General features: G+C 52.3%; 1 protein-coding gene across 15 annotated transcripts in view; it reads right to left on the bottom strand.

Annotated features, from left to right (window-relative positions):
* The window catches only part of MROH1 (maestro heat like repeat family member 1), a 63,458-nt gene extending 39,890 nt beyond the window's left edge, over positions 1–23,568 (bottom strand). For 6 of the 15 annotated variants that reach the window (XM_049853610.1, XM_049853608.1, XM_049853606.1 and 3 more), the window contains exons 1-10: positions 22,097–23,339; positions 11,201–11,283; positions 10,975–11,053; positions 10,548–10,693; positions 7,060–7,191; positions 6,443–6,605; positions 6,107–6,205; positions 5,557–5,708; positions 4,563–4,703; positions 4,148–4,240 (exon numbers count right to left, since the gene is read on the bottom strand). In XM_049853610.1, the coding sequence (XP_049709567.1) occupies positions 4,148–4,240; positions 4,563–4,703; positions 5,557–5,708; positions 6,107–6,205; positions 6,443–6,605; positions 7,060–7,191; positions 10,548–10,693; positions 10,975–11,053 (1,005 nt within the window). In that variant the 5' untranslated portion in view covers positions 11,201–11,283; positions 22,097–23,339. The other 9 variants (XR_007513234.1, XM_049853616.1, XM_049853615.1 and 6 more) reach the window with 7 other exon arrangements.
* Between the last annotated feature and the right edge of the window lie 1,775 nt (positions 23,569–25,343).

A 25,343-nucleotide genomic window follows, 5' to 3' on the forward strand; every position in this document is an offset into this window, starting at 1 on the left:
CTATCGAGGTCTTGGACGTCTGGTTAGGTTAATTCCCAGATACAGGCAGTCCCATGGTTACTAACGTCCAACTTACGTACAACCTGTAGTTAGGAACCAACTCCCATAAAGCCTACTATATTAAAAATTCGAGGTACGTGGCAATGGTTCACAATAACAAACAGGTGCTACTGTACAACGTGCATCAAAACATTATTGGGGGACAGAGGCTGGCTGGATGGACACAGAAATACAGGGTAGACAGAAGGAGAGTGCTGTCTCATTGGGGGAGAGCGACTAGGAGTATATATCAGGGTGTATATAAATTTTTGTTTGAGAGACTGGCTTGATTTGTAAACTTGCACTTAAAAGCATAATAAAAATTAAAAAAAGAAAGCCCTATGGAGTGGCTCTAGTCTGTGATGTGGGGTCACTATGAATAAAAAAAAAAATCGTTATCACTGTATTATCATGTTAAAGATGTTTAGTGCATCTGGAAGTATTTCTTTAATGTTTTTTAGCATAGAAAGTACACTACATACTAAGATAAATACGTGACTAACTGGCATTAGATACGAGCTGTACCTAACTGTTCTGATTAATGTACAAATGCAAATTAAAGACAGGAAGGGAAACTCATTTGTAACCCGGGGACTGCCTGTACTTCTAAATTTTTGTTGCCATCATAAATACACCTTCTAGTTGGTTACTTCTTGTTGTTGTTAGGTGACTCAGTTCCGAGTCATAAGGACCCTATGTACAACAGAACGAAAGCACCAGCCTCACCATCGTCGTCATGTCTAAGCCCATTGTTGCAGCCACTGTGTCAATCCATCTCACTGAGGGTCTTCCTTTTTTCCGCTGACCCTCTACTTTACCAAGCATGATGTCCTTCTCCAGGGATTGCTCCTTCCTGATAACATGTCCAAAGTATAGGAGATGAAGTCTCACCATCCTTGCTTCTCAGGAGCATTCTGGCTGTACTTCTTCCAAGACAGGTCTGTTCATTCTTCTGGCAGTTCATGGTATACTCATACTCTTTGCCAACACCATTAAGTCAAAGGCATCAGTTGGTTACTAGGTGTAGTGAAGTGCTATTGATTTTTATAGGTTGGGCTTGTATCTGACGACGTTCCTGAAATTTCTTATTAGCTCTAACAGTTTATGCATGGATTCAGCTAGTTTTCTAGATGGATGACTCAGTCATCCATTGAACAAGTACTTACTGAGTGCTCACTAAGGGGCAGGTGCTATTCTAGGTGCATGGGCATAGCCTACGAACAACAGACCGAACTCCTGACCTTATGCAGTATACATGCTAGCTGAGGAGAGCTATGTTAAAAGGATGCATGTGCTATGAATACAACGCTGAGAATAGGACAAGAAAGGTGGGGCAGCGGATGACAAATGACAATCCGTCTTCTCTTTCAAGCCCCACGCCTTTTTCTTTCCTTATTGCATTGGCCATGGGTTACACCCAAGGGATGGTCAAGGTTCTTTCTGCTCTTGATCTTAAAGGGACCGTACCCCAAGTTTCCCATTAACTGGGATGTGTACTGGGGGTTTGGGTATATGTCACGAATTGAATTGTGTCCCAAAATCTCTGACAACTGAGCTGGGCCGTGATTCTCAGTATTGCGTGATTGTCCACCATTTTATGTGGTTTTCCCATATGTTGTAAATCCTATCACTATGATATAATAAAACGGATTATCGGCAGTTACACTGATGAGGGCTACAAGATTAGGTAGTGTCTTAAGCCAATCTCTTTTGAGATATAAAGGAGAGAAGCCAAGCAGGGAGACATGGAGACCTCATATCACCAAAAAAGCAGCACCAGGAGCAGAGTACATCCTTTGGACCTGAGGTCCCTGTGCTGAGATGCTTCCAGACCAAGGGAACACTGACGAATAGGACTTCCCTCCAGAGCAGACAGAGAGAGAAAGCCTTCCCCTGAACCCGGTGCCCTGAATTCAGACTTCTAGCCTACTGGACTGTGAGAGAGTAAGCTTCTCTTTGTTAAAGACATCCTTGTGGTATTTCTGTTACAGCAACACTAGATGACTAAGACAGGTGTGTAAACTGTATAAGGTTAAGAAGCTCTTTTCTAGTGCTAGTTTGCTAAGAGTTTTTAATGGTAAATAGGTGTTGAGCTTCATCATAAGCTTTTGCGGCATCGATTGGGATCAGATATTTTTCTTTTATCTATTACGGTGATAAGATGCGCCAATAGATTTTGAAAGCTGAACAAGGCTAGCATTCCTGGGCTAAACTTACTTGATCACGTGTTTCAAAAGTACAGTGCTAGATGCAGTTAGCAGCTATTTTCTATGAGATCTTTACATCAACACTCAAAACTACACACTTAGATTTTCTCAAAGGGCCCAATATGGATTTGGAATGAAGGCTGGCCTCACAGAACAAATCAGGCAGCTTTGGATCTTTCTGATTCCCAAAGCAATTGTGAGGACAGGAATTAAGTTTTCCTCAAAAGCTCAGTAGATCCCAACCGCAAAACCATTTGGGTCCTGAGTTTGTTTTAAGGAGGGACAGTCCTGGAATATTATTTCCATTTCTTTATTGGTTTATTCAAGTTTTCTCTTTCTTCTGCCAATTTTGACATTTTCTATTTTTCTAGAAATCTATCCATTTGATAGTTTTCAAGCTCACCACCATGTAATCGTTCAAAATGCTTTTATTACTTTTTAATAGCTCTGTTATAGCCCTTGGCCTTCCCCTTGGCAAGGACCAAGGGTTGAGGGTTCAGCTGGCAGTGCCAGGGCCAAGGATCCGGGCAGCATGGCCCATTACATCAGGGAGCTGAGTATTCCTAGATCCAGTTAGCATTCCGGCAGGGGTGGGAGGGGCCAGCAGAGGCTACAGTGGGCATGGTGCAAATAAGCCAATTCACACTTCTGTGCTTCTCCTCCACGAAATCTCTGTAAGAGCTACCTACCCTCGCAGTCTCCAGCCTCCTGCGCTCCTCTTTTCTCATCCAGAAAGTCCAATCAGACCTCCATCCCCACAGCCCCACCTCACTGCCCTCTGGGGACACCTTATGACCAACACCAAGCCAGCAGCCAGTCTCAGCCTCATCAGCTTTGATCTCAGGCAGCATCTGCACAGCTGGCCAGCCGCCCCTTAAAGACCCTCCTCCTCGGCTCCTGCTACAGCCTCTGCCTACCCTGGGTACCCACAGCCCACCCGGGCCTCCACCCTGTGTGCACTCAGTTCCTCAGGATCCCCACCCAATGCAGTGACATGCAGATGCCCCTAGGCCCCTCCCTGACTGGCCATCACTGCAGGCCAGCACCTCCTTACAGAGCCCTGCCAGGTACTCCACGCACCACAGCCCTCACCCCTGTGGGCAGTCACCCGTCCCTCCCTCTCTCACCCCAGAATTCGCCACTCAGTATACCTCTGCCCACCCCACTTGAGCCCCAGTCCCCCTTACCTCGATGCTGCAGCCACCTCCTGCCACCGCCTACCATGCACTGGAGGGAGTCCCTCCAGGTCAGCTCCCTGCCCAAAGCCTGGCCACAGGACCCACTTCTCTCAGGGTGAGGGCAAGGCCCACTCCAGCCACACCGGCCCCCTCACTGTCCCACCTCCCTCCTCTGCTGTTTTCTCCACAGCAGGGACCTTCGTCCAGACCCGGAAAACTCTCCCCCTCCTAGGACTAAAGCCCCCGCTCGTGGGAGTCTGCCCAGTGGTGAGTGAGTTGTCCAAGTGCTGAGGGGCATGGAGAACATCCGGGGAGAGGCTAGCAGAGGGAACCGAGCACAATGCGAAGAATAACCAGAAAGACTGGTGGAGCACACAGAGCAAAAACACAGCTATGCCTGAACAGGCCTACATCCCAACGCCAGGCCAATCCCATGCACACAGAGACCCCAGCAGCAGCCCCTGCAACAGGGCTCAACACAGGCTGACCCCACTTCTCTCCACCCTTCCCTCCCACCCTGGGGCACCGACATAACACAAGTACCACACTGAGTACAGAAGGAGGCACGTGGCTGGGGCACAGGAAGATCACGTTGGACAATTCGTGGGGACCATCTGCTAGCCCCTCGCAGCTGGACCACCCAGCCCCAGGCTCCTGGCCTAGCTCCTCACAGGATAACATTCCTACCAAAGGCTCCTCTCTGGCCTCAACCCCACAGCCTACCTGGGCATGCAGGGCAGCCAGCAGTGCATCCAGCTGGATCTCCAGCGTGCGGCTGCCCACGTTCACGGCCGCCTCCAAGATCTGACCTAGACTCTGCCCGGCAGGAAGAAGAAGCGTCAGGAGAGGCCAGCCCACGGGGTAGACCAGATGGCATGGACCCCCACAGGGCCAATGAGGAAGTGCTGGCTCCCTCACTAAATTCAGAAGAGGCCGGGGGTGTCAAGAAATGGCCTTCTAGGTCAGAGGACTGCAGGGGGGCAGTGTAGGACTGAGTCCTCCTACACACAGACACCCCCCCCCCAGGACCCTGGCACTGGGCTAAGCTCCCCCCAGAATGCAGACACCCCACCCAGAATCCAGCTCAGGGCTGAGCCCTTCCAGTGCAGTGCACACAGATATAGGAATGTGGGCACACCTTGGACACGTGGAAGGTCTCAGCATGCTTCTTGTAGAGGGCAAGAACCCCCGGGATGAGCCTGGGGAGCTGCTCTTCCAGCCTCTCGTTGGGCAGCAGGTGGCTCATGGGCCCCAGGGCTTCCACAACAGCCAGCCTAAGCTGCAGGCAGACGTGGACACAGGGTGCATATCAGGGCCCATATCAGGACCCAGATACAGGGTGCTGGGTGACAGCAAGTGATTGCAGGGTGCTACCGAGTGACCGTGGGGTGATCACCAAGTAACCACAGAGTTACCACCGAGTTACCGTGGGGTAACCACACGGTGACCACAGGGTGACCATCAAGTGACTACATGGTGACTGCAGTGATCATGAGGTGAATGAGTGACCGTGGGGTGACCACCGAGTGACCGTGGGGTGACCACCGAGTGACCGTGGGGTGATCGCAGCAAGAGGTGAGGCTGCAACTGGGCGGTGGGGCCCTGTGTGCAAGACACGCAGCAGTGCGAGCACTAAGTGGCTGTCACGCTGTGTCTCCCCCTCCCCAGCCAACACTGTGCTGCTCAGGGTGAGGGAAGGGGGAGTGTCTGTGGCAACTGGTCATCAGGAGCACATGCTCACGAGGTGGGCAGGGTGCACAGCCCAGAGCTTGCCAGACAGCCACAGTAGGGATCCACAGGTAGGACACCGCACAGGTGTGGGGATACTCAGTCAAGATATCGCGCAGGTGTGGGGCCCCTCAGGTGAGATACCTCACAGGTGTGGTGACCCACAGGCAAGACACCACACAGGTGTAGGGACACACAGGTGAGACATCACAAAGGCCCTGCCTCCTGAGCTCCAACTTGTTCAGGGCCCTTGGGAGGACAGCACATGCCACAGCCCCCCATGACCCCACCCTCAGAGGAGACGCTTAGTGTCCCAAGCAGAGCCCGAGCCGGACACAAGGCATGCGTAGGGGGTAGAGCCCAGTGGGGTCAGGTGTAGGGTCGTCAATGGGGCAGGGGTGTACCTTGGCTTCACGACTCTGCAGCCAGTGATTGAAAAGCACGTCATAGGCACTGAAGATCTCAGAGGAGAAGGTGTCCTTCCTGACCGTGGGGTCTGGGGCCTGGTCGAGGTTGGCCAGGTACTCTAGGGTGCTCTCACTGAAGTGCCGCAGTGCTGCAAGGACTCAGTGATGGTGAGCAGGCTATGTACACTCAAGAAGCATGCAGGGTTAAAGGAGAACTACCAGGGGAGCCCCGGCCCAGGGGTGCAGTACCCGAGGGAGAGGGGCAGCACTGATGATCAGGGCTCCTGCCATAGGCCAGCCTCAGCACCGTGAGCATGAGGTCCAGACCCTGAGGCTGCTGGTGTTTGTGGGGTGGGCAACCAGATGGGCAAGCTAGCCAGCAGGTGCCGGGCAGGGCCGGGGGCCAGAGGCCGGTGTTCCCTCCTCTCCACTGTCCCTCTCATCCCCCAACACCAAAGTCTGATGACCCCCAGGGTGGTGCTGAGACCAAGTATGCCCCAGGAGGGGGCTCTGAGACGAAGGGGCAGGGGGCAGGTGGGCATCTCACCAGAGCAGAACACCACCCGCGTCACGTCCTGCTTGGCCATAGGCAGCATGGGCAGCATGGTGCTCAGGATGGAGGTCAGGAAGGGCACCATGCCGAACACTGCAAGAGAGGCCGAGACAGCCCACCACCCCAGGTCCCACATGCCCTCTGCCCCCGCAGGCCCACAGGAGCCATGCCGGACACTGCAGGGGAGGCTGGGTCAGCCTGCCACCCCCAGGCCCCACATGCCCTCCACCCCCTGCAGGTTTTCCTAGGGGGAGGAGCTCACACAATGTGGGCACCTAGGCTCACAACAGCCCAAGGCTGGCGGTGGGAGGGGAGGGCTAGCATGCCTACCGTTGGACGCTGCGAGGCTGGCAAGCGTCTGCACGACAAAGTGGTGGGGCAGCAGCCCCGGTTGGAACCGACTTAGCAGCTCCTCCATCACGGCATTGATGAACCGCATGCCCACAGCCACAAGGACACTGCTTGCAGCCTGCTGCCAGTCAGGTACCAGGTCCTACATCCGTGGAACAGAGTCTGAGCTGACACCTGCTCCCAAGGCACTGGCAGAGCCTCACCTTGATGGCGCCCAGGAGGCACAGCCAGATGCCCTACTGAGTGCAAGCCAGCCTCCCATCCAGAGCTGCTTGCACAGGTGACGACGTGCCCACTGGCTCACCACTGAAAAGCCACACACCCGTAAGGGGAGCAGCCTGCCACCACCCAGCGTCACCTTTGAGCCCATGTGGCCCCCCGAAACACCAGGGTGACCCCCTCCACGGCTACAGCCTAAGCAGACACCAACACCCTGGTATTTTCCATAAGAGTTAGGTATTTTGCTCTCTGCTTCAGTTCCCTCCTGAAAATTACAGGTGAGCCCTCCAGGAGAGCAGGTGACACCAGACAGAACCAGCTCTCCATGCCTCAGCCCAGGCAGACAGCCGCAAGTCCAGATGGGCATGCACGCTCACCTTAGCCTTGGTCATCTCGCTGGAAGCCAGCAGGATGATGGCCCTGGCCATGTCCTTGTCAAGGTTACTGATGTGACTACGCACAACCGCCTCCACAGCCTTCAGGATCATTGCACGGTACGGATGAGCCAGCTAAAGAGAGAAAGCCACGAGGCCCAGGTGGGCCAGCTGGGGGTAGAAAGCCGTGAGGCCCAGGTAGGCCAGCTGGGGGGTGATGCCATGAGGCCCAGGTGGGCCAGCTGGGGGTAGAAAGCCGTGAGGCCCAGATGGTCCAGCTGGGGGTAGAAAGCCACGAGGCCCAGGTGGGCCAGCTGGGGGTAGAAAGCCACGAGGCCCAGGTGGGCCAGCTGGGGGTAGAACGCCGTGAGGCCCAGGTGGTCCAGCTGAGGGGTGATGCCATGAGGCCCGGGTGGGCCAGCTGAGGGGAGGGGGACGCCATGAGGCCCGGGTGGGCCAGCTGAGGGGAGGGGGACGCCATGAGGCCCGGGTGGGCCAGCCGAGGGGAGAAAGCCATGAGGGCCCAGGGTGGCCACTGCATCTCACACACACAATCACCCACCTCTGCACCTAGCATGGAGGAAGGAAGTGCCTGGTTCACCTGCCCAGTCTCCATGCCCTTCAGAGCCTGGATGAGTGCTTGTGCAGACACGGCCTCAGTCGCTGGGCGCCCACCCTCCAAAAGTGCCAAGGGCTGTCTGTGCAAGGCAGACTCTGCCCCCCATCCTCCCACATTGAGGATAAGTGGCCTCCTGCCCTCAGCTCACCAGTCCCATAGTAACACAATGCTCTGTGACCATGAGGCCCAGAGGACCATGAGGACTGTGGCCCTCCTGAGCTTATTAATGCGCTCAGATTTACAAGGGGCCGTGCTGCCGTTCCCTTGGCACATGGTGGACCCCAGTATCTCCTCCAGTCTTCAGTAGGTGAGCAGAGCCACTCACGTAAGAAAACTCTGATCAGGCCCCTAGAAGAAAACCTAAGACTAAGCAAAAGTCTACATTCCAGTTCAAACAGCATCAAGCATTAACGTATTTTCGATGCTGGGCTCTAACAGACCTTATGTAACTCTCTAATCAACTCCATTTTGATGGAGCCAGTGGGCTCATCGGCTGACGCCAGGTAGAGTCACTGTCACATTCTGCGGATGGATGCTGGCACAGCCGACACCACACGGGCCACCATGCAACCTCTCAGCACCCCACAAGCACACGTGGATGTGGGCCAATTAAACCTACCAAGTGGGGAGGAGGCTATCTAGAGAAACCACAGAGCAGGGACCAGACAGTCATGTTTGAAAATGAAGCCAGCAGAAAATTAAAAAAAAAAAAAGGAAATGGAAAAGGAAGGAAAGAAATTCAGCTACCATCTGAAAATGTGGTCTCACTCTTCCTGCCTCTTCCCAGCCCAGCCCAGCTGGCGTGTGTGACGGAGCCTGTCACCATGTTAGCAGTGCTGCTTTGGGGGACGCTGGGCATAGGTGTTTGCTGCAGCGTCTAAAGACTGCAGAGCCCAGGCTCGCTGGCACCAGGTGGGGTGGGATTGACTGTAAGCAGCCACACACACCCAGGCCTTGGGGTTGTGGAAACAGCACCGTGGTGACCCAGACGTGATACCACAGACATGATACCAGACGGTGCCACACAATTTTCCCTGTTGTCCGTACCCTGTGGGGGGATTTAAGGGCTCTGAAACGTACAAGCCATCCAGGTAAGGTGCAGCCAACGTGTCAGGGAGTGACCAAAGTGGGAGGGATCTAAAGCTTCTGGGTGGCATGCAGGTGAGACATCTACATGGCATTACCTCACAGGATCGGAAGTTCCAGTCTAACGTGAACTCACTAGGAATGTGGAACAGTGAAGGAACAACTAAGAGAAAAAAGCTACAAGAGGGTAAGAAAAAACGAGCTGGGGGAGAACAGGAGGCCAGGGCACACCTAGTTTTGCCAGAATCGCTGGAAACAATAAAGGCTCCCACCTGCCTTCATGCGCTTTGCAGAGTCAGCTCAATTCCCCTCATCTGCCCATAGGACAAGGACGCTGGCGTCATCATGACATAGCCTTTCAGTCTCTCACCCAGGGCCTGACGCACCACACTCACACACAAGGTGGCAACTCTCCCCGGCTGGCCTGCAAGCCCCACACAACTCCAGCCAAAGGCCCACCGGGCCACCCAACACTCAGGTGCAAATACCAAGGCCAAGAAGAGCTATAACAGCTGGAAAAGGAGAGGGAGAGGAAGAGGTATGCTCACAGCCAGGAGATCCTAAAGCCGCAGTCAGCCTGCTGGCTGGTTCCCCAGGATACAGCAGGTAAGAGAGAACCAATCCACGTTCTGTGCTGCTGTTGTGAGTTGCCATCAAGTTGGTTCCGATTCACAGTGAAAGAGCAGAACTGCTCTACAAGGTTTTCAAGGCTCTCACCTTTCAGAAGCAGACTGCCAGGCCTGTCTTCTCAGGTACCTCTGGGTGGCTTCAAACCACCAGCCTTTCAGCTAGTAGTCAGGCACGTAACTCTTCATGCCACCCAGGGACTCCACCACATTGTATAAAGACCCTTTTTACATGTCAAGTTATCAGTAAAACAGAAAACAGCTCTAGAGGCTGCAGAAGTTTCTTCCTCTGCCAGGAACAGCTCTCCACCACCACCACGATAAAGCTGGGTCACCACTCTAGAGGAGGAGGACTACAGGCTAAGGGGTGGCCCTGGGCACCATCAGCCTGGGACCCCTGCAGAGCCCAAGAGCTCAGCCGCTCTGTGAAGCTCCGGCCTTTCCTCCAAGTCACAGCGTCTGCACAGGAGTGCAGGGTGGTGGCTGTCACCACTGCGGGTGGTCCACCGTCACAGGGCAGCACTCTGGAGGGTAGGGCCAAGGGACCAAAGCAGTCATCCCAGAATTCTTAACCCTATCTAATGCCAAGCCTGGGCGCTCCCTCACAGCATTTCCCAGGGGCCTTCCTGGGCCTGCACACCGGGGACCCTTCCTCTGCCCAGGCAGGGACCATGTCTGCATCCCAGCTCCATACACGGCACTTGACAGCCGGGAGTCATGAGTCACCCAGACAGTCCTGAGCAACCACAGCAACAACTCCTGTGCCTGCCACAGCCAGCCCTGGTGTCGTGCGTGTCAAAGACCACACTGTGAATGCCGGTTATTACACAACGGGGCTCCTCGGTTCTGCAGGGGGTGCAGCCACACCCGTGTATGACAGGAAAAGTCCAGGCTGCCTGTCCTGGAAATGACCCTGTGGTCCAAGACGGACCTGAGAGAGCTGAGAGGACGTGCTCACTCCCCACCAGCCCCCTCACCTTCCCAACCCCAGCCCTGGACACAAAACACCCCCTGCCCCAGGTGCGAGGACCCCTGTCCCACCCAAGACAGGTTCTCACAGCACCGTGCCCCAAGGGCTGGCTGGAGAGACCCCACATGTGGACCATGCACCATGACGACACTACCTCCCGAGCAGGGAGGCTGCCAAGGGCCAGGTGTACCTTCTCATGCCGCTGCAGGTACCTCTCACAGGCGCGGAGCGTCTCCCCTGGCTGGGCCTCACCGAGGGCACACAGGGCGCTGCAGATCTGCTCCTGCACCTGCGGGTCCCTGTCGGTAACCGCGTCCATCAGGGTGGTGCACAACTCTGCAGAATGACAGCCTGGTCGGCCCTGTCTGCACACTGCTCCACTGGGCACAGTGCCAGGACAGAGCCTGCAGATGCCTGAGAGGCGAGCAGACTTGGGAGCACACACCTGCGGCTACTCCACACCTGGCACTGTCACCAGGTTCTCCCAAGCATGGCTCCATCCACCCCCACCCCATCTCAACACCCCCTCAAGGTCGCAAGGGCTGGGACTGCCTCAGCCCACAGCCCAGGGCTAAATGACCTCAAGGAACAGCCCCGCCCACCCAGCCATGACTCACTCTTCACGTATGACTCAGCCATGTCCACAGCTGCAGTTTCCTCGTGTCCAACACAGAAGCGTGCAGCCCCCTCTGGCATCTGCAAGACGTGATTCCTACATCAACAGCAGTTATGACATGTGTGCAGGACACACCCCGTCAATCAACTCACTCTGGGGGGAATGACAGTGCCGCATTCTGCTGCCAGCCACCCCAAGGACCGAGGGCACCACAGCCCACCACGTACAGCACAGCCTCCGCACAAGTCGCGCACAAGGGGCCGCCGTGGAGTGCACAGCCACTGCCACCTAAAGCACTGTCCTCTTCACTCTGCAGGGGAGAGAGGGGAGAGCTGAGCTGGGCCCTGATTCCCAGCTTTGCACAGCAGGCAAATGGCTCCTCCCTCCTGTTAGGACTGAGAACAGCAGCTGTGGTGTGTTAGGCAGGACTTCCCAAACCTACAAGTCCTAACACAGCATTAAGTAAAACAACCCTCTGGTGGCCAGCAGGGGACTAGGAGGTCAGCCCCCATCTGTCCCACCCAGGGACCAGAGGAGAACTGTGCTTGAGGCCCACAGTCTCAGACACACCCACAGGGACTCAAACACCACGTGCCTCGAAGCACCACCACCTGCCCCAGCGTGGGCCCCCACTCCTATACCTGCACATTCCTCTCCAGTGATGCCACGGGCCCCACTCCCGCCATCACCTCCCACCCTACCCTCCTCCCTGACGCACTCCTGGGGAAACCAAGGATGGATGCCCACAGCCCTCTTGGCCAGCAGGACATGCTCGCTGGCTGGGCAGCCACAGCAGGAGCACCGAGGGGCCGTGTAGCGTCCAGGAGGCAGTCAAATCAAAATAAGAGAGCACTCTAGCTGGAGAGAGCAGAATGGTCACCAGTATTCACCTGGCCCACCCTGACCCCAGTAAAATGACGGGAAGGATGCACGTTTTAAAGAATACACCGTGAGAGCACTAGAAGACAAGCAAGGACAAAATTAGCAGGCCAGGAATCTCCAGGAATTCCGGGAGCTGAAGAGCAGATGGAGAAGACTCTGACTGCAGACAGAGGCGTCAGCCAGCATTTTCCCTTCCTTCCTGGAGAAAGCCTCAGAGTCACAACGTGAACAGGAAATAAAAACACATACCCTGTCTGCAGCACAGCAAGGAGACAGCTAATGTCCCACACCATGAAGGGGTACGGGGTACTGGGCGGAAGCTTACAGATGGAGGCTACAGAAGATGCTTCTCAGAGGCAAGGGCACACCCCAAGACGGACCCCAAGGTCCCATGCTCCCTGGCCCAGTCTGAGCTGAAACACCTGTCATCAAGAGCCCATCTAAGGCGAAGCTTGCATGGGTTTCCATAGCCGCCCACCTCCCTCCTCCTATGGGAAGTAAAGAAAGGCTAAGCCAGCTCTGACTCCACCCCATCTGGGACACCCTTCACACAAGTGCAAATGGCTGTGCTCCCTGGCCCAATTCAAACCCGAGTAAACAGTAAGTAACCTGCAGAGGCCTTGGCTTCTGAATTTGCCCTCCAGCCTAAAACTGAAAAATCAGACAAACTACATAAAGCCACAATTTCTCAGGATGCTAGGCACCAGGAAAGGAGGAACAGCGACCCCTGCCCCCCGCCACCACCACCACCACGAGGCGAGCTCTGTGGGGGCCCAGAGGTACACCTGAGCTGAAGAGAGGAGACTGGGTGTGTCGGTAGCCTGAGGTAGCTACAGTTTGCAGGGTCCAGCACCAAAGAAGGAGCTGCCCAGAGACAGCTGCTGGTCACCGCAGGGGTTGACAGAATAATAGCCCCATAGAGGCCCAGACGTAATCCCCAGCACCTGTGAATTTGTCACCTCACGTGGCACAGAGACTTTGCAGATGTGATTACGGTTAAAGACCATGAGATGGGGGATTCGCCTGGATTATGTGGATGAATCCAATCCAATCACATGAATCTTTCAAAGGGGAGAACCGATGGCAGCTGGCTGAGAGAGAGATGGTGCCTATGAGCAGTCAGCCCTCTGCGCTGGTTCTGAAAGGGGCTGAGAGGAGTGCTGGACAGAGGCCTCACGAACCTGGAAGAGGCAAGGAAATGCATTCCCCCTGGAGCTTCCAGAAAGGAGCGCAGCCCTGCCAACGCTTTGATTTTAGCCCAGTGAGACATGTTGGACTTCTGATCTATAGAACTAATAACATAAGATGATAAACTTACGTTGTTTTAAGCCAGGAGCTCTGGTGGCACAGTGGCTAAACACTTGGCTGCTAACAGAAAGGTTGGAGGTTCAAACCTACCAGCCACTATACAGAAGAAAGACGCGGTAGTCTGCTTCTCAAAGATTTACAGCGTTGGAAACTCTTTGGAGCAGTTCTACTCTACCCTATAGGGTCGCCATGAGTCTGAATTGCCTCAACGGCAATGAGTCTGGTTTGGGTTTGGGGTGTTTTAAGCCACTAAGTCTGTGTTACTTCGTTACAGCAGCAATAGAAAATTAATACAAGAGCCACAATGAGAAGAGACTACCCAAAGTGGGGGAGGGTGATTAGCAGGAGTAATCCCTGGAGCTCACAAATGGCCAGGAACAGCACCTGTTCCCAGAAGCCAGAGTGGAAAACATCGAAATTCATGGGGCGCCAGGTAGAGTACTCAGAGGGGTTTGTCTCAGTAGTGAAGCAAAATTTGTCCTAAATTAAATGCTCCTCTGGTCCCGCCTAACAAAGTAAAAGAAAGACCTGAAAGGATCCAACTATTCCTGAGTAACTCAGCCACATCACGGCACAGAGCACAAGGCACTTACGGAAATACAGAAACACTCAGCAGCCAACAAAATACACACAGTCTGGCATTCAGTCAAAAATTACCTGGCATGGAGCAGCTGAGGGAGAAAGTAAGGAACAGAAGGAAGAAACGGGACTTGGGGTTGATTGCCCCCATGAACAACGGCCTCCTTTGCCATGAGACCAGAAGAACTGGATGGTACCCAGCTACCATTACTGAACATTTTGGTCAAAGATTCTATAGAAAAATTCTGATCAAAAGGGAGAAAATGCAGAATAGAATTTCAAATTCTCATGGAATTCAGACTTTCTGGAGCCATGGAGGCTGGATGAACTCCCACAGACTATTGCCCTGAGATAATCTTTAAATCTTAAACCAAAAATATCCCCTCAAGTCTTCTCAAAACCAACCAACAGTTTAGCATAGCTAGTAAAGAATGTCTGCCTTGAGCACTGTGCTCTTTTAAGACGTCTCTGTATGGGGTCAAATCGACAACAGTATGTTTTGCTGTGTATATTCTCAACAACAAATAAAACTTAAATTTTGAAAATGTTATGACAAGAAGGGGGATTTGTCCCACATTAAAATATATTTCTGCCTATCCCAGGAAAGGTGATCCAACCAAATGTGGAAATTATCAAACAATATCATTAATATCACAAGCAAGTAAAATTTTGTTGAAGATCATTCAAAAACAGCTGCAGCAGTGTATCCACAGGGCACTGCCAGAAACTCAGGCCGGATTCAGAAGAGGACGTGGAACCAGGGATATCATTGCTGATGTCAGATGGATCCTGGCTGAGAGCAGAGAATACTGGAAGGATGTTTACCTGTGTTTTACTGACTATACAAAGGCATTCGACTGTGTGGATCATAACAAACTATGGATAACACTGCAAAGAATGGGAATTCCAGAACACTTAATCGTGCTCAAGGAACCTGTACATAGATCAAGAAGCAGTCGTTCAAACAGAACAAGGGGATGCTGTGTCATTTAAAATCAGGAAAGGTGTGCATCAGGGTTGTATCCTTTCACCATACTTATTCAATCTGTATGCTAAGCAAGTAATCCAAGAAAGTGGACTATATGAAGAACGGGGCATCAGGACTGGAGGAAAACTCATAACAACCTGCATTATGCAGATGACACAACCTTGCTTGCTGAAAGTGAAAAGGACTTGAAGCACTTACTAACAAAGATCAAAGACCACAGCCTTCGGTATGGATTACATCCCAACATAAAGACAATGAAAATCTCACAACTGGACCAATAAACAACGTCATGATAAATGGAGAAAGGATTGAAGTTGTCAAGGATTTCATTTCACTTGGATCCACAATCAACAGCCATGGAAGCAGCAGTGGAGAAATCAAAAGACACATTGCATTGGGCAAATCTGCTCCAAAAGACCTCTTTAAAGTGTTCAAGAGCAAAGATGTCACCTTGAAGACTAAGGTGCGCCTGACAATCACCTCATATGCATTTGAAAGCTGGACAATGAATAGGGAAGACCAAAGAATTACTGCCTTTGAATCATGGTGTTGGGGAAGAATACTGAATATACCATGGACTGCCAAAAAAAGAAAAATCTGTCTTGGAAGAAGTACGAATGCTCCTTAGAAGCAAGGATGGTAAGACTATGTCTCACATTCTCTGGACATGTTGTCAGGAGGGATCAGTCCCTGGAGAAGGACATTATGCTTGGTAAAGTAGATGGTCAGCAGAAAAGAGGAAAACCCTCAACAATACGGATTGACACAGTGGCTAACAATGTGTAACAATGACCATGAGGATTGCACAGGACAGGGTAGTGTTTCATTCCATTGTACACAGGGTCGCTCAACTTGACAGCACCTAACAACAGCAACAAAATGTATTTAAAAGCTACAATCACTAAAACTATGATATTGCTACAACACGCAAATCAGCAAAACAGTGTAGAAAGTCCACAAATAAACACCAAGAAGGAAGCAGAGGTACCATAAGAGAATGGTGAGATTTTAAATCATAGTCAGACAGGTCAGTAAATAGTGTTGAAACAGCTAGCTAGGCACTTAGGGGGTAAATTTTCCCTCCACACATCTCTCCTCACCTCAAAATAAATTCCATGTGGAAAACACTGGTAAATATTTAACAGTCTTAGAGCAAGAAAAGACTTTCTAAACTGAACCCAGAAACCAAAATGATCATTGTTCAGTTTGACTACAGAAAAATTTCAAATTTTTGAATGTTAAAAAACATACTGAAAAAAAAAAAACCATACACACAATCCCATGTTCCCACACACACATCCCCACACATGGCATATAAAGGACAAAGCATGACAAACCACTCATAACATGTAGGACAAAAGGCAAACTTCTCAAATATTAACGTGCAAAAAGCAGCTAGTCTACTCCATCAATAACACAAACAGAAAAATGGGCAGAAGATGCATACAGGCAATCCTCAGAAGAAACAGCCGCCAGGCACGTGAGAAAAGTGCGGACCACCACCTGTGAGGACAAGGTCTGCTTGCCTCTCCTGAGCTGGGAGTGGTCAGCTGAGGACGCAGCCCAGGGCCAGACACCTGGGAGCTCCCTGTACACTGCACACTATATAACTATCTGTGCACCATCACCTGTACCTGGTGAAAACAGACCCGCCACGTGGCAGGTGGTCAGCAAGCACTGGACATCACGGTGCTATGGTCACCATTCCAGGGAAAACGGGGCAGCCTTGGTGCTACTGTGTGAGCAGAGCTGGCAGGGCCTCATGGGAGGTAGCCTAGCATCGTCCACCACAGCCAGGATAGCCAGACTGTGAAGAAGATAATTCTGTCTCCACATGTCTGCTCACACAACTACACAGAGACCCACATGTGTGAATGATGGAGAAGACAGGATGCCCGTGGGGGTCTGGTTAATAGTTTTTAAAAAAAACACTACCTACCTAAACTAACACATTCAGAAGCAGAACAACTAAATAGACCCATAACAAAAAAAGAGATTGAAACGGTAATCAAAAAACTCCCAACAAAAAAAAGTCCTGGCCCGGACGGCTTCACTGCAGAGTTCTACCAAATTTTCAGAGAAGAGTTAACACCACTACTACTAAAGGTATTCCAAAGCATAGAAAATGACGGAATACTACCCAACTCATTCTATGAAGCCACCATCTCCCTGATACCAAAACCAGGTAAAGACATTACAAAAAAAGAAAATTATAGACCTATATCCCTCATGAACATTGATGCAAAAATCCTCAACAAAATTCTAGCCAATAGAATCCAACAACACATCAAAAAAATAATTCACCCTGATCAAGTGGGATTTATACCAGGTATGCAAGGCTGGTTTAATATCAGAAAAACCATTAATGTAATCCATCACATAAATAAAACAAAAGACAAAAACCACATGATCTTATCAATTGATGCAGAAAAGGCATTTGACAAAGTCCAACACCCATTTATGATAAAAACTCTTACCAAAATAGGAATTGAAGGAAAATTCCTCAACATAATAAAGGGCATCTATGCAAAGCCAACAGCCAATATCACTCTAAATGGAGAGAACCTGAAAGCATTTCCCTTGAGAACGGGAACCAGACAAGGATGCCCTTTATCACCGCTCTTATTCAACATCGTGTTGGAAGTCTTAGCCAGGGCAATCAGGCTAGACAAAGAAATAAAAGGTATCCGGATTGGCAAGGAAGAAGTAAAGTTATCACTATTTGCAGATGACATGATTATATACACAGAAAACCCTAAGGAATCCTCCAGAAAACTACTGAAACTAATAGAAGAGTTTGGCAGAGTCTCAGGTTATAAAATAAACATACAAAAATCACTTGGATTCCTCTACATCAACAAAAAGAACACCGAAGAGGAAATAACCAAATCAATACCATTCACGGTACCCCCCAAGAAGATAAGATACTTAGGAATAAATCTTACCAAGGATGTAAAAGACCTATACAAAGAAAACTACAAAGCTCTACTACAAGAAATTCAAAAGGACATACTTAAGTGGAAAAACATACCTTGCTCATGGATAGGAAGACTTAACATAGTAAAAATGTCTATACTACCAAAAGCCATCTATACATTTAACGCACTTCCGATCCAAATTCCAATGTCATATTTTAAGGGGATAGAGAAACAAATCACCAATTTCATATGGAAGGGAAAAAAGCCCCGGATAAGCAAAGCACTACTGAAAAAGAAGAAGAAAGTGGGAGGCCTCACCTTACCTGACTTCAGAACCTATTATACAGCCACAGTAGTCAAAACAGCCTGGTATTGGTACAACAACAGACACATAGACCAATGGAACAGAATTGAGAACCCAGACATAGATCCATCCACGTATGAGCAGCTGATATTTGACAAAGGACCACTGTCAATTAACTGGGGAAAAGACAGCCTTTTTAACAAATGGTGCTGGCATAACTGGATATCCATTTGCAAAAAAATGAAACAGGACCCATACCTCACACCATGCACAAAAACTAACTCCAAGTGGATCAAAGACCTAAACATAAAGACTAAAACGATAAAGATCATGGAAGAAAAAATTGGGACAACCCTAGGAGCCCTAATACAAGGTATAAACAGAATACAAAACATTACCAAAAATGATGAAGAGAAACCCGATAACTGGGAGCTCCTAAAAATCAAACACCTATGCTCATCTAAAGACTTCACCAAAAGAGTAAAAAGACCACCTACAGATTGGGAAAGAATTTTCAGCTATGACATCTCCGACCAGCGCCTGATCTCTAAAATCTACATGATTCTGTCAAAACTCAACCACAAAAAGACAAACAACCCAATCAAGAAGTGGGCAAAGGATATGAACACACATTTCTCTAAAGAAGATATTCAGGCAGCCAACAGATACATGAGAAAATGCTCTCGATCATTAGCCATTAGAGAAATGCAAATTAAAACTACGATGAGATTCCATCTCACACCAGCAAGGCTGGCATTAATCCAAAAAACACAAAATAATAAATGTTGGAGAGGCTGCGGAGAGATTGGAACTCTCATACACTGCTGGTGGGAATGTAAAATGGTACAACCACTTTGGAAATCTATCTGGCGTTATCTTAAACAGTTAGAAATAGAACTACCATACAACCCAGAAATCCCACTCCTCGGAATATACCCTAGAGATACAAGAGCCTTCATACAAACAGATATATGCACACCCATGTTTATTGCAGCTCTGTTTACAATAGCAAAAAGTTGGAAGCAACCAAGGTGTCCATCAACGGATGAATGGGTAAATAAATTGTGGTATATTCACACAATGGAATACTACGCATCGATAAAGAACAGTGACGAATCTCTGAAACATTTCATAACATGGAGGAACCTGGAAGGCATTATGCTGAGCGAAATGAGTCAGAGGCAAAAGGACAAATACTGTATAAGACCACTATTATAAGATCTTGAGAAATAGTAAACCTGAGAAGAACACATACTTTTGTGGTTACGAGGGGGGGAGGGAGGGAGGGTGGGAGAGGGTTTTTTTATTGATTAATCAGTAGATAAGAACTGCTTTAGGTGAAGGGAAAGACAACACTCAATACATGGAAGGTCAGCTCAATTGGACTGGACCAAAAGCAAAGAAGTTTCCGGGATAAAATGAATGCTTCAAAGCTCAGCGGAGCAAGCGCGGGGGTCTGGGGAACATGGTTTGCGGGGACTTCTAAGTCAATTGGCAAAATAATTCTATTATGAAATCATTCTGCATCCCACTTTGAAATGTGGCGTCTGGGGTCTTAAATGCTAACAAGCAGCCATCTAAGATGCAGCAATTGGTCTCAACCCACCTGGAGCAAAGGAAAATGAAGAACACCAAGTCCACATGACAACTAAGAGCCCAAGAGACAGAAAGGGCCACATGAACCAGAGACCTACATCATCCTGAGAGCAGAAGAACTAGTTGGTGCCCGGCCACAATCGATGACTGCCCTGACAGGGAGCTCAGCAGAGGACCCCTGAGGGAGCAGGAGAGCAGTGGGATGCAGACCCCAAATTCTCATAAGAAGACCAAACTTAATGGTCTGACTGAGACTGGAGGAATCCCGGCGGTCATGCTCTCCAGACCTCCTGTTGACACAGGACAGGAACCATCCCTGAAGACAACTCATCAGACATGAAAGGGACTGGTCAGCGGGTGGGAGAGAGACGCTGATGAAGAGTGAGCTAATTATATCAGGTGTACACTTGAGATTGTGTTGGCAACTCTTGTCTGGAGGGGGGATGGGAGGATAGAGAGAGAGGGAAGCCGGCAAAATTGTCAAGAAAGGAGAGACTGAAAGGGCTGACTCAAGACGGGGAGAGTAAGTGGGAGTAGGGAGTGAGATGTATGTAAACTTATATGTGACAGACTGATTGGATTTGTAAACGTTCACTTGAAGCTTAATAAAAGTTATTATAAAAAAAAAAAAAAAAAAAAAAAAAAAAAAAAACCAGCAGAAGCAGGTAGGTAGGTAAGTAAGTGGGTGGGTAAGTAAGTGGGTGTGTACTAGCACAGAGGAACAGCAAAGTCTCTCATCACATCATGGAAAAGCAGAGTATGTGCAGCTGGTGCCCCACCTGCCCTGGCCACCAGGCAGTGTGTGCCAACAGTCATCGTACACGGACAGGAACAGCACAGCCCATGAGCACATTATTGACCATGAGCCAAGAGGAGCGCTCTGAAGGGAACAGGCGGTGTGGGAGCAGAAAAGGGTCCCCATCTCCTGCAGAAATGCTCTGAACAACACAGATCGTGCCTGGCACACACCAAGCCCCTCAAGCTTAATCCTCAAAAGGCTGAACAACACACCACGAGTTAGTAGCTGGCTAGTGGCTAGTTAGTGGTGGGCAGGACTCAACAGGCTGGCTCCCACACCCCACCTCCAACCCTGTTGTGATACAGGCTAGCACAAGCACAGGGGACCCTTGGGAAGGAAAAGCGAAGCTGATACAGGCCAGGTGATGGCCGTAGGCACTCCCCACCACGTCATGCACACTGTTCAATGTGTAGACACGGCTTCCTGTCCTCCCTCTGCACCCAACATCCATTCAGTCGCAGTTCCTTAAGCCCACCAGGCGCCATCCCGGGCCCATACACTCCCTGGCCTGAAGACTCTCTCAGCCTGCAGAAAGCACATACAAGCATACCATGGCTACAACACCACAAAACAGGGCATATAATAACAGGTGTGCTCAATGTGCCCCACAGCTCAGGTGTGCCCCCACACACTAACAGAGGCATGCTGGGGTGGGGAGGTCAACAAGGACTCCAAGGGCAGGCCTGCAGGTGAGCCCTGCAAGCGTTAGGGGGGTAAGCCAGCAGAGGAGGCAGCATAAGCCTGCCTGGAGGGTTGAATGTGTGCAGGGAAGGGGAAAGGTTGCAGAGCCGGAGCAGGCCTGAGGTCCCTGGTGGTCCCCACCAGCATCAGGCACCGGACTGACCTAGAGGATCGGGCTGGCAGAGGTGTGAATGGGTCTCCCTACCCTGGGGTTTCAAGACATCTCCTTCCACCTGTGTCAAAGTATGGATGTTGACCTCCCTGCCTGGGACCAGGATCCTGGATGCCATCTAGGGTGGGTGACAGGGAGTATTTGTAACCCTGTGAAGGCGTCCACTCCCCCCACTTGCACTATCAGAGAGGGGCATCTGTTAGAGGTCAGCTATCCCAGAGGGTTATGGTCTTTAAATACTGGATCCCCAAGTCTCAACACCGCCCTCCCTGGAATGACAAAAAATAACCACCAAGGCTGTACAGATGTCTTGAGACTGGCTGCCCACTAGAATTACCTGAAGTCTGTAAGATATCGGGCCAATTAGGTAAGAAATGCTAGTTGGGGGAGGGAGGAAACCCAGGTATCCCTGGTTAGAAAATGCTCCTGGTGAGTCTCAAGTGCAGTTGGAGCTGAGGCACTGCCCTCCAACAATCGCAGTGGAGGCACCCAGGGGTCACCTCATGGCGGGGCTGTCCCCGCAGGCATGCTCACTCACAGGAAGTGCCCCACCCACACAACGGCTACACAGCAGCTTCCAGAGTTACCAGCAAGAATCTGACTCATGAAGTATCTGAGAAAATGATTTCTCAGCTTACGCCAGGCCCGGCTGCATCTCTGGGTTGCAGGGAACACTCTAAGCCCTGAAGGCTCATTGCAGCTCCTCCGAGCGCTGGCCAGGAATGTGAGGGAACCACATGCCCCTTTCCTGCGTACCTGTACCTGTCCCACAAAGATTAAGCTGCATGAGCAGACACAAGGCATGCCTTTAAAACCGTAACTCAGGGATCTGAACGTGGGTCACAACGTCTGGAGCCTCTGGTCACAAATGTTCGGGCAGCAGCCCAAGCCCTCACCTGAGCCAGTGTGGACAGGCTCCACTGCGAGAGAGGTCACAAAGAAGAGCAGGTGCACTCCTTGCAGGGAGGGGGCTGCACCTCCAATCTGCCATTCTCCAGCAGGCCACCAAGAACCCGGGGGCCCAGAAAACAAGATGCAGGTCCGAACATCGATTTCAGAGCAACAAGGACACCGGATCAATCACAGGTGATTCCACTGATGCCATGAGAGACTAGAGACCCCTCCCAACAACATGGTCACAAAAGACCTAGGCCTCAGAGGAAAACATGCTGACACACCAGCCCAGGGCCTCACAGACACGCCACTGCAGAAACATGCCAGGACCACAATCCCACACCGGTCTCCAGCCCCCCAGGGCCCAGCGCTGGGTGTCTCAGCCAGTCATACCCAACAGCTCCAACACCCCACTCTTCACCCCAGCCTAAGTCACCCCACCTTCCCCTGTCCCTGGATCATCCTACACTCAGCTCTCTAGCCTCTACCTCCAGCATCAGGCACAGGAATGACCTAGGGGATCGGGCTGGCAGAGGTGTGAATGGGTCTCCCTACCCTGGGGTTTCAAGACATCTCCTTCCACCTGTGTCAAAGTATGGATGTTGACCTCCCTGCCTGGGACCAGGATCCTGGATGCCATCTAGGGTGGGTGACAGGGAGTATTTGCAACCCTGTGAAGGCGTCCACTCCCCCCACTTGCACTATCAGAGAGGGGCGTCTCTACCACCACCCCTTCCAAAGCACGGGGCCTCCGGGGCCGCCCCCACAGAGCAGGCCACCGCAGCCCCGCCAGCCCCTCCAGCTCACGCCCCGCTCCAGGGCCCTCCACCCGGGTGGAGACTGGGACTCGCGAGCCTGTGAAGGGCGCCACCTGAGCCGCCGAAGCCCGGAAGCTGCCGAGCCAGCTGCGCTGCGGGCCGACGCGGCCGGGAAGGTCAGGCGCTGGCTCCGCGGCTGCAGCTCCCGCCTCGGCGGACAGGCCCTCCCGGCTGTGAGACCCCAGCCCGCGCGCGCCCCGGCCTGAGGCCCCGGACAACCGCTTCCCTGCCGGGGCTGCAGGGCGCCTGGCTGTCGGGGCTTCGGGGACGGCCCGGTTGTTGGCGGCTTCCACAGGGGAAGCCCGGGACACCGCCAGGGGAGCAGGACGGGGACTGGGGACCCCACGTCCCCCGGGGGACCCCGCGCCAGCGCTGGGGAGAAAGGGGGCTGCGGGACTCCCCGGCCTCTCTTCCGGGGTGGGAGGCGGGAGGCCTGGCACCTGGGCCGGTGGGGCGGGCCCGGTCCCCACGACGCCGGGCCCTGCCGGTGCTCTGCTCGGCCGGGGCTCGGCCGGTGACCTTGGGGAGGCCCCGACCCGCCTCCCCGCTCGCCGCCCCGCCGGGGATCCGCCCGCCGTTTACCTCAGAACCCGCCGCCGCCGCCCAGGCGCCGCCCTCCCTCCCGCGCCAACCGGAGTGGGCGGAGCCGCACGGCCGGCCCCGCCGCCCTAACCAACCGCAGCCCTGAGCTCGGCGGCGCAGCCCCGCCCCCCGCTGCTCCTGCGCTCATTGGCCTGCCGCGCGTCTGTCCCGCGCTCCCGCCCGCCCATTGGCCCCCGGCAGGAGGGAGTGCGCATGCTCCGCAGCCACCCCGGCCCGCCCAGCCCCGACGTCCGGTGACCTCCGCACCTGACTGTTGGCGCGAGCGCTGGGGCCCGGGCGCCGCAGACCCGCGTGGGCGCGGCCGGCAGCTACGCAGGCACCAGCCGCTGGCCCTCCTTCTTCTGCGCGCTGCTCGCGCAGAGGTATTGCACCTGGGCGCCAGTCCCCCTCAGCTCCGTGTCCCCGTCCTCAGCATTCACAGCTCCAGACCCGCCCTCTCACACAACGGGGACGTAACAGGGACGAGTCCGGACACACACGGGGCCACGGTCATGCCCTATATCTGCCACACATAACCACACACAGTGAACACCCAACACCACCCCCGCAGGCCCTGGTGGCAGACCCCGCAGCACACAGCAGATGCAGGCACACCTACGCGCTGACACAATGCAGACACAGCTCGCAGACATTCACAGGGACACACAATGCAGATACAAGCTCCCAGACACACAGGCACACACACAAAAGCAGCACACATTCACTCTACCAACAGACAATGGAAATCAAGATGAAAAGATCGTTGGGTCAGGACCTTAGAATCTGGAAAGGCAAATAATACGCACAGCAAAAGAAAACCAACTCATTGCCATGGAGTAGATTCTGACTCATGGTGATCCTATAGAACTACCCCACAGGGTTTCCAGGGAGCAGCTGGTGGGTTAGAACTGTTAACCTTTTGGTTAGCAGCCATCTCTTAACCACTTCACCACCAGGGCTCCAAATAATATGCAAGTAACAAATTAACAAGACAAATGACAGTTTGGGCCAAGTCCTGTGAAGGGGTGCAGTGGGGGATGGGCAGACTTCTCCAGAGACGCCCAAAGGAGGTTCCATGGAGACTGCTAAAAGAAGGATGAGAAGAAGGTTCTGTGCAGACATACCAGCCCCTGCAAAGTCCCCAAGGCTGGAATCACCTGAGTGTACAAACCAAAAAGAAAAGAAGGAATGAGTGGCATTCTGGAAGCTAAGGAAGTGGAGAGAGGAATTTGAGAAGGAGGAAGTGGTCACTAGCCCTCCATCCACTGCCTGCAAATGTCTCTAAGGCTGGAAGTCAAGTTGTCTTGCTGTGGGTGGGTCAGTGGCCAGCAGTGGGCCAAAAGGAGGTGGGGAGGCACACTGGGAAGCCCATGGTGCACACCAGGCAGGATGGCAGCTGAAAGAACAGAGTAGGGGAGGATGTTCTTTTTCCACAGGGGATAGCCTCGAGCCTGTTTCTGTTGTTCAGATGGAGCCAACAGAGAGAGTGGGGTGCTTTGGGGAGCCTGGCCCAGGAACAGCTCCAGGAAGAGAAGCAGGCAGAGCCGGGTGGGAGGAGTTAACCAGAGGAAGTTGCCATGAAGGAGGCAAGAGGCCTTTTCCCAGCCCACCCCTAGACTATTAGCTCACTCGCCCAAAACCCTGCACTGGTCCCCACAGCCTCTTCCAATGCACAGCACCTCTGCCCAGGGTTTACAGGGCCCTATGATCCTGCCACCTCCCAGCCCCAGCTGGATCTCCAGTCCCAGAGGCCATCTTCCACTCCTTGAGCACACACTGTGCCCCACATCTGTTGAGGTTGTCATTTTACATTTATTACATCATTAATGCCCCTCTCCCTTACTCAGGG

Source organism: Elephas maximus, chromosome 15 (genome assembly GCF_024166365.1).
Source record: "Elephas maximus indicus isolate mEleMax1 chromosome 15, mEleMax1 primary haplotype, whole genome shotgun sequence".
Lineage (NCBI taxonomy): Eukaryota > Metazoa > Chordata > Mammalia > Proboscidea > Elephantidae > Elephas > Elephas maximus.